The sequence below is a fragment of the Dasypus novemcinctus genome, chromosome 9 (assembly GCF_030445035.2).
Source record: "Dasypus novemcinctus isolate mDasNov1 chromosome 9, mDasNov1.1.hap2, whole genome shotgun sequence".
NCBI classification, from domain to species: domain Eukaryota; kingdom Metazoa; phylum Chordata; class Mammalia; order Cingulata; family Dasypodidae; genus Dasypus; species Dasypus novemcinctus.
The window spans coordinates 50683365-50696307 of NC_080681.1; the positions used below are offsets into that span (position 1 = coordinate 50683365).

Here is a 12943-nt window from a genome sequence, read left to right on the forward strand (position 1 = left end):
CCCTCGGTTGTCTGTTCTCTGTGTCTATTTGCTGCATCTCGTTTCTTTGTCCACTTCTGTTGTCGTCAGCGGCACGGGAAGTGTGGGCGGCGCCATTCCTGGGCAGGCTACACTTTCTTTCGCGCTGGGCAGCTCTCCTTTACGGGGCGCACTCCTTGCGCGTGGGGCTCCCCTACGCCGGGGACACCCCCTGCGTGGCAGGGCACTCTTTGCGTGCATCAGCACTGCGCATAGGCCAGCTGCACACGGGTCAAGGAGGCCCGGGGTTTGAACCGTGGACCTCCCATGTGGTAGACTGACGCCCTAACCACTGGGCCAAGTCCATTTCCCGGTTTTTTCATTTGTTTGCATTTTGTATTTTTTTTTGTTTCTAGGAGGCACCAAGGACCAAACCTGGGACCTCCCATGTAGGAAGCTGATGCTCAACCACTTGAGCCATATCCACTCCCAAAATGGCTTTAAAAAAAAAGAAAAGCTGTTGTAAAAAAGAAAAAAGGTGAAATCTGTGCAATATTAAGTCACAATGGAACATTTGCCAGAGTGACAGTATTCTGTCACGATAATACTTTTCTGTAGCATCCAGTGTTTTCTGCCATGGGACTGTAACAAAGGAGTTTGAAAAGGAAATGTAAAAAAAAGTTTTGTTCATCAAGTATGTTCAAGTCATAATTAAGCAGGTCTGCTCTATAACGTTCAGCAAAGATGTGTTCAGCGGTAAACATTGATTATATTTTTGTTCAAAAACTCAATCTTAAAGGAGTCCTTGGTAAGAAAATTCTGTAGAAAATATATCTTAGTATGGACTTCAAAAAACTGATCATACAAAATATTTTTTTAAAAATTAGGTAATTAAAAGTGTCTTTTCCAGCAGTGCTAGACATTCGGCTTTCCTCACTGAGCCATTATTACTGCTGCTTTTACTGTAAACTTGGATCATTTTTTTTCCAGCCACATTTCAGCTAATTGCCGTGTGACCAATATGTGGCTGCTTTGGACCCCAAGCATATTTTATACTGTTTGGGGTCAAGCTTGGGGTCACAGAAGACAGGATGGTGAACGTGGATATAGTTTTTTAAGATAACAAATCTTAGAGTTTCTATAATAGAAATGGAAACTTGGTTCCTTGACAAATATTTTGGTTCCCTTGAAAAATAAAATCTTTCCTTTTTATTTTTTTCCTTCCTTTCTCCTTTCTTCTCCTCCTTCTCCCCTGTCTCCTTTCTTTTCTGTTCCTATTCCTACTCTTCCACCCCTCTTCTTCCTTCTGTTTTGGTTACAGTGTATATAATGTGTAATATTACTGTCTAGAAGCTGGGCAAATAAAATAAATATCCAGTTTGCTAATTCCTTGATATTCTTTTTCAGACATCAGGATTTTTATCTATATACTCTTTCATATAAATATTTTTATATTGACAGAAGTTAATAAAGAATTCAAGAGGACTTGGATACTGAAAGGTAGTGAAAAATAACTAAGATATAGACTTCAAGCCAAATGTAATTATATAATATAAAAGTTTATTTTATGTTGGAAACATGGAACAAAAGTAAAATAATTCTTTGTCACAGGTAAACTTATTATTCGTAGCATTGTGTATGATTCAGCTTTAAAAATAGGTAACAAATAATTTTGATTTAGTTGTGTGTGTGGGGCAAACTATACCTATGCTTGCATCCATGTAAAAGTATACACAATTTAAAAGATCATTCTCTTTTATGTCATTCAGTGAGTGTCAGAAGTGAAAGTAGCTTGTTTTACTGAAATTGAAGAGTTTCAGAATTTCTAGTGCTTGATTTTCCTCTAAATATCTGTATGAACATCTGTAGTGATTGGGTACTAACATTTTGTCTTTTACCAGTTTTGACTGAGAAGGTGTTTCTTCATTTTTGTGCCTTTGTCACAGTTTGATCCTTGTTTAACCCACAGTAAACCTATAAAACAAATCTATTTCCTTTTCTACATAGTTGTTCATTAAATACAGAAATAATATTTCTCTTGGAGATTTTCTTTTCTTTCTAATTAGTTTCAAAGTAATTTAACCATTTCCACATCCTAGCCTCACCATAAGTAGCTGGTACCATCTTTTAATCTGTGCCTCGCTTTCCTTGTTTGTAAAATAAAGATACCACTTGTCTTATAAGTTTATTGTGAAATTGGGTTATTATACTTAAAATACAGAAATGTTTGGCATATAATACATTCAGTAAATGTTAGAAGCTATTGTTATTTCTTATAACAATATAGTAGTTATAGTTTCTTATCCATCTCATCTGTCCATGAGCAGAGCTGAATGCAGTGGCAGGTGTCATCTGACCAACCCAGGAGGAAGTAGAATGGTCACTTCCTTTGTCTTTGTTCTAGTCCCTTCTATCCTTCCCCTCTCTGCATTAATTTGAACCAAAGGTGGAGTTTTTTTTTTTAATTCATGATGGAGAATTTCGAACATACACTGAGATAAATGGTTAAAGGGTTCATTAACCCTTATATACTTATCATCCAACTCCAGCAACATGGCCAGTCCTGACCTGTTCATACTCCCATCCATTTCCTTTTTACCTTTGATTGTGTAATTTGTAGCTCTCCTATTATACCAAAGTTCTGTGCCTGATTTATCTTGATAATTCTAAAACTTTTATGATAGTACCTTGTTTACTTAGTAAATTGTTGAATTAATGAACCAGTGAATCTTGCTTTGGGTTGATGCCTGGATCAGCTTCTGTAGTTGGCTCTTGGCTGTGTGATGGATGGATAGGTGGGGATTTGAAAATAGAATTATTTATTTTACATTGTTTTTTTGATGTCATCCTAGTTTTTTGTTATTCATTTCTGCATAGGGATATATATATAGACATCTTACTGGAAAAATCTCTTGAATAGGCTGTAATTCAAATTATCTGGGATAAAAGGCTTGAATTCACTATTGTCATATAGACATTTCACTTATTTTGATCTTGTCTTTACATCTTTACCAGTGTTTGTCCTAGACCTTTCAATCTGATGATCATTTTATCATGGTAAAAGAGAAGCAAAATAGGGATTGAGTAAGTTTCTTTATCATGTCTGTCGGAAATTTTTTTAGTCAGATGTAGAAAAATTTAGATATAGTATAATTATAAAGTATTTGCTCCAAATAGAGGCCTTTCTTCTCACTATTAATTAATAAACTTAAAGGCCAACCACCTTTATTACTGACTGTACCATTTTTTTGCTAGCCTAAACTTTTTTCCCCAAACTGTTCTTATCTATGCCTTATTAATTGTTACTGTGTGTACAGCAGTTTGCTGAGAGCTTCTTAGGCTCACACTTGTTTTTCTGTCAATGATAGTAAAAGTGTGCAGTCCCTGCTTTAAAACATATAGAAAAAACATGTCAAGTCTGTGGTTATTCAGCTAGTGGGGTGAGGGTTCTAGACTTTAAGGCAGTTAAGAATATTGTAGCAAGGAGAGCTTCCAAAACTCAGCTCACTACCATCACCCTAAAACTGAGCCTGAGTGAGTCTGCCTAGTAGAAACAGCCGGCAGAAGCCAAGTTTGTATATTCCATATACCTCAAAGCAAAGGGACACTTAGTGAGAGTGAGTTTAGACTAACCTCTGTAACTTCTCCAAGAGTGACTTCTACAGAACTCACTCTCCAATTTAGAGTTCTAACTTTTAAATGAACATCTCTAGCTTGAGAGGAATCTCCCGCTTCAGTATTATCAGTGTTCACCTTAATTGTTAAACATCTCAGGATTTACTTAACCAGGGACTTGAGAATAGTAGTAATGTATGTGGTAGGCAAGGGGCTAAGAAAATGTTCTAATAGAGAATGTCATGCTGCAGTTATGCAATGTTATTACGTTTTTTCATTTTTGAAATTGCTACTAAGTTTGCTGACTTCAAAACTTAAAGGGTTCATTATATTTTTGTTGCACAGAACATCTGTCCATTTATTTGTTAATTCAAAAATATTTATTGCATATCTGTATGCTGGGAACTGTGCTATGCAACTAGATGAACAAAATGGTGAAAAAAATGTGTCTGCCATTATGGAGTTTACAGTCTTGTGGGAATTAGAATGAAATTTATTTGAAGCCACATAGAAAAATTGTGTTTCACTAATACTTTAAGGAGGTAACCACTTATTTTAAAGTAAACTTGGAGTGACTTTTTCTATATGTGTTGATATGTGGAATTCAGCAGCTAATACCTAATTAGACATTATAGAGGCAATATAATTTGGACCAAAAAAAAAAAAAGAATGAATTAGTATATATGAAATATATGTACATCATGGTGAGGTTTCAGGATAATGACAAGTAGTAGATTTGTGTCGTTAAAGAAACTATATGTTAGCTGTGTTCAGTGGATCCTCTGCAGGCAGGAAAATTAAAAAAAAATTTAAACCTTCTTTATAAATGCTCAATATCTAAGCATTGAACATCTATCTTTATCTTAAATGCTGAAAAAAATAGGACTAAGATTTGTTGAAGTAAAAGCAAACCTCCTTAATAAGAGGGACTATAATAGAGCAAATGAGAGTCATGAGACCTGAGATCACGTCTGAATTATGTGGCAGTGTTCTGTGACTGGTGTTCTGGACAAGAAAATGTGCCTCCGATTTTTAAAATTCTGACAGAGGGCCTGCATTTGGTGATCCCTCCTCGTGCTAAAATTTTATGATTTTAATTTTTGTTTTTAATTTAGCAGTGTCTTAATGACTTTGGTTGTTGGAGAGTCAAGATGCTTTCTTACTATCTGTACTTGTTCAGGTCCAAGAACTAGAAACTTAAGAAGGGAGAAGAGGCTTTGCTTTCTCTAACTGATGTTTTCTGACTAGGTACTTCGTAACTCAGGAAGACCTACCTCATTTATTCCCAGTAATATGTTTTACTAAACTCTTTCAGGTAACTTTAAAAAGACTGTATGACTTATAGTAGACTATGACTTGAATTCAGTTTTTATATATTATTGTTACTAGAAAATTTTAGTGAGCTATTTTTCTTTGTCTCTGTAGTTATCAGAGACTGTTGCAGACGATTGCTGTACTCGAGGCTCAGCGTTCTCAAGCAGTTCAAGACCTTGAAAGTTTAGGCAGACACCAGAAAGAAGCACTAAAAAATCCCATTGGATTTGTGGAAAAACTTCAGAAGAAGGTATATATTGAGTGTTAATTTTTAAGACTTAATAAGATGTATTTGGTAATAACTTAGAGTATTTGATTTTTTTCTTTTTATATGAGCATATGTATATATTTTTTAAAGTTTAGTTTTTTCCCCCTTTTGTAATTAAACATAGATCCAAAGGCAGGCTACTACTTCCTACCCCCCACCAAACACACAATAAAATATACTCAAATGAAAATAGGTCGGAACTTTTATTGGATATTTGTATAGGAATTTTATGTCATATTCCCTAGCCACTTTACTGATCTTTTACTGTTACTTTTACCATCTTAAAGTGTCGTCGTCTTCTACTTTCAGGAATTCAGTATTACTAAAACTAAAAGAAAAAAAACTCACATTTTTTATTAACTGCTTTTGTTTCTGGTTGCTTTTAGTAGTTGTGTGTGTTGTTTTTTTTTTTTTTCAAGAGGTACAAGGGACAACCCTGGACCTCCTTTATCAGAAGCAAGTGTTCAACCGCTGAGCTACACCCACTCTCTCTGGTTACTTTTACACATTAGCATGTAGAGATAGAGAACAATGGCGATAAAACCAGAAAATCTCTGTTGACGTCTTTATGGCAGCCAAAAACCATGAGTAGGAAGTGTAAATTCTATTTTAAAATGCCTTTTTGTTTTAAATGTGAAAAAGCTTCATAATTTTGTTTTCCTTAAAACAGAACTTTCATGTTTATCCGTTTAAAAGTGATAACATCTTAATAATAACATTCTTGATATGTAAATCTGGAGAAGATCCAGTTATGCATTGGTGCTATAATAAGCATTTTGAATTAGGGACCCACTAATTGCTCAGTAAATTTGGGAGGATTAAAATTAATTAGCATTAATTGAAAAGCATTATATGAGAAGACTGAAAAACTAAGAAAAGGAAATGTCTTTGCCTTTTAAAAAACCTACTCTATCTAATATGGCAACTTTAGGATCTTTTAAGAGTTACCTGTTTTTATTGAGTTACAAAAATGGTCTACCATATGTTAAGGGGAGCAACCCTGAACTGTTTATTTAGCTGTGTTAACTTATTATTTGAATTTTTCTAGCTATATTATTTACTTGGCAAACATACTCTTCTCGCTCCATGTTTTCAGAAAACATCAAATATTATAATAGATGTTAAATCTATATATTGATTTGTTAAAAGTTCTAAAGTTTGTACCCTGTCTGCTAAAGTGGGTCTGTTTAGATGTTGATTCTGCATTGCTCTTATTTACAAACTTGCTTGTGGCAAAAAGTAATAGTATGTATCACTTGTAATGGATTAAACTAAAACAGATGGTGTTAAAAAAAGTAGGTAATATAAAATTTGATAATAGACACCTTTATGTTCCTGGCCAGGCAAAAGATGCAGTTAGGCTTGTGTACTAAATTTGTATGCAGCTGGCTGTTTATTGGTTCTCAATTTCCAGGTTTGGTTTAGAATTGTATTTCTTTTCACTTTATCTTAGAAAGAAATACGATAGAGATCATTTTAAGAATTTTTTACAACAAGTTCAGATGTATATTAAATCCAGATGCTTTAATAAATGGCAAGTCCTTGAAAGAAAACTTTTTTACTTGATTTTATTTAAAAATTTGTTTCTTCCATTTTTCTGTGTTTATTCATACATCCTTAATTTACCTAATTTCTTTAGGTTTGCCATGGTAGTTAAGTCATTGACATGTGATCTCCTTGTTTTAGTGGACATCTAAAAACTTCCAATTAGAATTAATGAAGCTTTTGGTATACATGGGTATATGAAATAAGGGAATAGTTATGATTTGTTAGAGTTGTATGACATTATCATCACTGTTTTAGAAGACACTGTCTTCTATCTAATTTTGTGAAAGTTGACCCTGAGACTAATATATAATATGAAGAGGATGATGATGATGAAATAAGCAAAAAATATTGAGATTTCAGGATCAAAAGTGAATTTTGATTGTCAGTTTCAGAATTTAATACCTGATTTTATCCTTCAACTTTTTTTAAAATTTATTTTTAATTTGTTTTTATTTTTTCCTTTTTTTCCTTTAATTTGTTGCTATAGAAATTTTTAAACACAGCAAGGTTGAAAGTATTTTATAGTTAACACACATGTATCTACCACCTAGATCCCACAGTTACTTCTTTGTTATATTTGTTTTATGATGCATATATCTTTCAATCTTTTTTGTTGCATTTCAAAGTTGCTGGCATCAAGGTGAGGTGTGACAAATGAATACACCTATGTACCCCAAATCCCCATCAAAATATAGATCAATATATGACCTGGTTCTACTAATTAGAACAATTAATGACTTCTAGGCAGAATTGGTAAAATAACTGAATTCCAAGTAAATTAAAAGTGTAGTTTTGAATCTCAGGATGTAATAATTTTTCGTAAATGTGGTAAGGGCTTCCAGATTGTGAAAATAATTGTCATTATTTTATGGATAAGTGATGAGCATAGAGATATATTTAAAATGAATTCTGTGTGTCAAGTCCCATCTGTTACAATTAAACATGTTTTCTATGCTGTTCTTAGAGATCCTACCATTTTTTGGTCTTGGTATTTGTAAAGTGTGCTTATATAGTTCGGCTTTAGAATCCTATCTAAAAGTAGTACTTATAGGTGGCGGACTTGGCCCAGCGGTTCAAACCCTGGGCCTCCTTGACCTATGTGGAGCTGGCCCACACGCAGTGCTGATGCACGCAAGGAGTGCCCTGCCACGCAGGGGTATCCCCTGCGTAGGGGAGCCCCACGCGCAAGGAGTGCGCCCCCGTTAGGAGAGCTGCCCAGCTCCGAAAGTGCAGCCTGCCCAAGAATGGTGCCGCCCACACGGAGAGCTGACACAACAAGATGACGCAACAAAAAGAAACACAGATTCCCGTGCCGCTGACAACAACAGAAGTGGACAAAGAAGATGCAGCAAATAGACACAGAGAACAGACAACTGGGGTGGGGGGGGGGGAAGGGGAGAGAAATAAAGAAATAAATCTTTAAAAAAAAGAAAAGCAGTACATATTTCACCAAATTAATTCTTCCTTCTTTACCATTTTAAGGTTTAGGTTATATAACTTCATTTTATTGACTATTGTATTTAAACAGTTAATATAAGTAGCTAGCTGATGATTTTTAAGATTTGGATTATCATCTGAAAATTTGACTATAATTGATAATTTCCTGAATTAAATTGAGACTATCATTTTGATCCCTCCCTTCTCCCCCCTTCCCCAGGCTGATATAGGACTTCCATATCCACAGAGAGTTGTTCAGTTGCCTGAGATTGCATGGGACCAATATACCAATAGCCTTGGGAACTTTGAAAGAGAATTTAAAAACCGTAAAAGACATACTAGGAGAGTTAAATTAGTTTTTGATAAAGGTAAGAAATTACATGATAAGAATTTTAAGTAGAGAAATATCTGGCAGTGTCTTGCTTTAATAATTCTCTACATGCTCTTGTTTTTAGTAGGTTTACCTGCTAGACCAAAAAGTCCTTTAGATCCTAAAAAGGATGGGGAGTCCCTTTCATACTCTATGTTGCCTTTGAGTGATGGCCCAGAAGGTTCAAACAGTCGTCCTCAGGTAAGCAGTGTAAAGTGTTTGAGTAAAATATTTTGAGTTGTAGATAAAACATAGCAATTTGCCGGTTCAAATCCCTTTTTTCCTTTTTCTGAATTTTACAGATCTTAAATTTGCCTTTTAATTTTCTTTAGGATTATTTGATGTATACAAGCTTTTTTTTTTGGCTGGTTTATATTCTTAAAGCAGTCTTTCTTGGGGAATGTAGTGGGAACATGAACTTCCAAGGTGAGAGAAATGCAAATTGGAATTACAAATGCACCGCTTACTAGGATGTGAAACTTGACATCATTTAAATTACTTACTGTCTTTAAGCCTCATATAAAATGGAATTAGTATTGCTTATGCTATAGGGTTGTTTTGATATTAAGTGAGTACTACATGTAATGTGTCTCACTCAGTGTCTGATGCAGAGTAGTTAATCTAAAAATAGTAGCTCTTCATGTGTAATGGAATGTGACTAAAATGTGATTCCTGACCTTGCCATTATTTAGGTGAACCTCAAAAGAAATTTCATGTCTCCTTGCTGAACCTACATTTCTTTTTCTTTAGAATGAAGTTGCTGTCATTTATATCACAGGATTGCTAGGAATGTAAAACAAAATGAATTAAAGGAATGTGGAAGCATTTTGTAAACATAAAATTATGTGTTCATTAAAAGATAAATTTACTAAAATATAAAATAATCTAAAATTTCACAATTTGTGTTTTATTTGGCTATATCAAAGGATAGTCTTCCTAATTTTCTGACAAAAGCCCTGTTTTGTACACAGATGATAAGAGGACGCTTGTGTGATGATACAAAACCTGAAACGTTTAACCAGTTGTGGACTGTAGAAGAACAGGTAATAGCTATTTCTCAATTTTGTAGGTTAAAATAAATAAACTGTTAAAATTATATTGTATGTAAGCCTTTCTTGAATTTAATAAATTTAGACTTAGTTCTGTATACTTTTTCACTCACTTCAAGAATTTTGGATTTTGACGCTATCTGAATTCTTGTTGGAGATAGTTTTTTAAAGAAGGAACCTGGGTTTTGGGAGAGAAATAGAAAAAGGTAAGGAAATGGAATAGAGTGGGTTTTTTTTTGTTTTGTTTTTTTTTTAATGTACCTTTGGGAGAAAGAGAAAACTGAGGCCAAGTAATACTGAGTCTCAAAGTGCATTCTTGTTTTTGTTGTGGCGGGAGAGCTAACAGTGCCAAGTTAGAGTGTTCTGTTATATTGCTTGTGGGTACAGTTTGAGACAAATCTCTTTGTCATAAGAGAATTAACCCCACAGCTATAATGAGTTTAGTAGTTTATAAAAAGCTCTAGGAAACCTTTATTTATTTAAATTATCCATATAACTCTGCATCTCTTAAACTGCGGGAGAGTAAAGGAGGTAAATCAGAATATTAAATAAGATATTTGAATAGAGACTTGCACAAAGGAGAAAAAAACCTTTTAATGTTCTAAATCCAAATGATTTTTTACATGTTTTTCTCAAAATTCTAACAGAGAGCCTAAACATTTTCTAGCAAGAAAAAATGGCTGCTAGAAATCATAAGTGTAAAATGTCAATTTTATTAATTTACTTTTTCTTGTGCTGTCTTTTTACTTTAAGCGAATAGAAAACCTTTACAAGTTTTTCATAGGTTTATTCCTTAATCTCATTTTCCCAGTGAAATCCCTGTAATGTTGATAAATAGAAATTTTTCTGCCATGAGAATTTCTAGTAATCTAACCTCCACATTTGGGGAAGGAGTATTTTACTTTGAGATGAAATTTAAATATAATTATTTAGGAACTCAGTATTTCAAATAGAATAACTACTTAATTTCTTAAATTTGGTCCTGGGTTTGGCTTAGAAAAAGCTTGAACAGCTACTTCTGAAATACCCTCCTGAAGAAGTAGAATCTCGACGCTGGCAGAAGATAGCAGATGAACTAGGCAATAGGACAGCAAAACAGGTAATTGAAGAGATTGCCCCAAATTGTTGGCATGTTTTTGGCAGTTTTTTTGTGAAGGATATGGAGCTGATTTAACAGATCTGCCACATAACTAGAGTGGTATAGCATGTAGTTTTTTTCTTATTAGCATTGTGTGTGTGTGTTTATATAATTTAATTTTCTTTGATTAGAAAAGTTGTAGATTTAAATAGAAATCTTGTAAAAATTACAGCATTCCCATATTCCCCCTATTTGTGACCCTTGCATTAGTGTGGTATGGTACCTTTGTCTACAGTTGATGTAAAATTATTAAAATTGTACTATTAAGTACAGTCCGTAGTTTACATTTGGTGTATTTTTATCCCCAAATGCCATCCTATTATTAACAGCTTGTATTAGCATGGTACATTTCTTATAATTCACATATGAACTTTTTTATATTTGTACTTTACCCCAGTCCCTTGTTTAAAATAGGGTTCACAGTATTGTACAGTACTATGTTTTATTTTAAAATTTTTATTCTAGCATCATACATACAACCTAAAATTTCCTTTTATCCACATATATAATTCAGTACTGTTAATTACTCACAATAATGTACTACCATCACCACCATCCATATCTAAAACTTTACAATCTACTTAAATAGAAATTCTGTACAAATTAATCATTAACTCCCCTTTCTCTTACCCCAACCCAGCCCCTGGTAATCAGCATTCTAGATTTTAATTCTGTGACTTCTGCTTACTAAAATTAAAATATCAGTGAGATCATACATTATTTGTCCTTTTCTCCCACTTTATTAGCTCTAATAGCTTTGTTATAGATTTTTAGGGACTATCTACAAATAGGATCATGTCACCTTTACTTTGTCCTTTCCAATTTGAATACCTTTTATTTCTTTTCCTTGCCTAACTCTTCTGGTTATAACATCACGTATAGTGTTGAATACCAGTGCGTGACCTTGCCCTAAGTGTTTTTATGAAGAAAGGATGCTAGATTTTGTCAAATGCCTTTTCTATGTCCTTCATTTTGTCAGTCAATGTTGTGTGTACATTAACTGATTTTATGTGGACCATCCTTGCATACCTGATCTAATTGATCATCATGTATATAATTCTTTTAATGTACTGTTAGTATTTTGTTGAGGATTTTTATGTCTATATTCATAAGAGAAATTGGTTTGTAATTTTCTTTTCTTGTATCTTTTTTTTGGGGATTGTGCCCAGGACCTCATACATAGGAAGCAGATGCTCAACCGCTGAGCTACATCTTCCCTACCTGAGGCATCTTTATCTGGCTTTTGGTAATTAGGGTAATTTTGGCCTCATAGAATGAAGTAGTGGTTCCTCCTCCTTTTCAATTTTTGGAAGAGTTTGATTAGATTGATATTAATTCTTCTCGGAATGTTTGGTAAAATTCACCTGTGAAATTGTATGGTCTTCGGCTTCTCTCTGTTGGGAGGTTTTGATGACAGATTGAATCTCTTTATTGTTAATTGGTCTGTTGAAATATCTTCTGTTTCCTCTAGAGTCAGTGTAGGTTGTTCATGTGTTTCTAGGAATTTGTTCATTTAATCTAGGTTGTCTAATTTGTTGGTATATAGTTATACATAGTATCCTCTTACGATCCTTTTTATTTCTGTGGGGTCAGTAGTAATGTCCCCCCCCCCCCATTTCTGATATTGTTCATTTCCTTTTTTTCTTTGTTAGTCTAGGTAATGGTTTGTCACTGTTATCGATCTTGTCAAAGAATAAGCTTTTGGTTTTGTTAATACTCTTTTTTTTTCTTATTCTTGATCTCATTTAATTCTGCTCTAGTCTTTGTTATTTTTATTCTTATGCTTGCTTTGGGATTAGTGTTCTTTTTCTAGTTCCTTCAAATGTGCACTTACATCTTTGATTTTAGCTCTTTTTCTTGTATAATGTAAGTGCTTAGGGCTATAAATTTCCCTCTTAGCTCTGCCTTTGCTGCATCCAATAAGTTTTGATATGTTGTAATCTCATATTTATTCATCTCAAGATATTTACTGATTTCCTTTGCAGTTTCATTTTGACCCACTGATTGTTTGAGTATGTTATTTAGCTTCCATATATTTATGCATTTTTCCAGTTTTCTGCTTGTTTCCAGCTTCATTCCATTATGGTCAGAGAAGATGCTTTGTATAATTTCAATCTTTTTAACATTATTGAGACTTGTTTTGTGACCCAGTATGTGGTCTGTCCTGGAAAATGATCCATGTACATTTGAGAAGAATATATATTCTGCTGTTTGGGGGTGCAGTGTTCTGTATATGTCTGTGAGGT

At 33.9% G+C, this 12943-nt stretch overlaps 1 protein-coding gene across 45 annotated transcripts in view; it reads left to right on the forward strand.

Annotated features, from left to right (window-relative positions):
- The window catches only part of ZZZ3 (zinc finger ZZ-type containing 3), a 113484-nt gene that overhangs the window by 79464 nt on the left and 21077 nt on the right, over positions 1–12943 (forward strand). For 27 of the 45 annotated variants that reach the window (XM_058303339.1, XM_071217335.1, XM_004472821.5 and 24 more), the window contains 5 exons: positions 4999–5137; positions 8361–8508; positions 8596–8711; positions 9482–9553; positions 10557–10658. In XM_058303339.1, the coding sequence (XP_058159322.1) occupies positions 4999–5137; positions 8361–8508; positions 8596–8711; positions 9482–9553; positions 10557–10658 (577 nt within the window). The remainder of the gene's footprint in view (positions 1–4998; positions 5138–8360; positions 8509–8595; positions 8712–9481; positions 9554–10556; positions 10659–12943) is intronic. The other 18 variants (XM_058303340.2, XM_071217362.1, XM_071217355.1 and 15 more) reach the window with 1 other exon arrangement.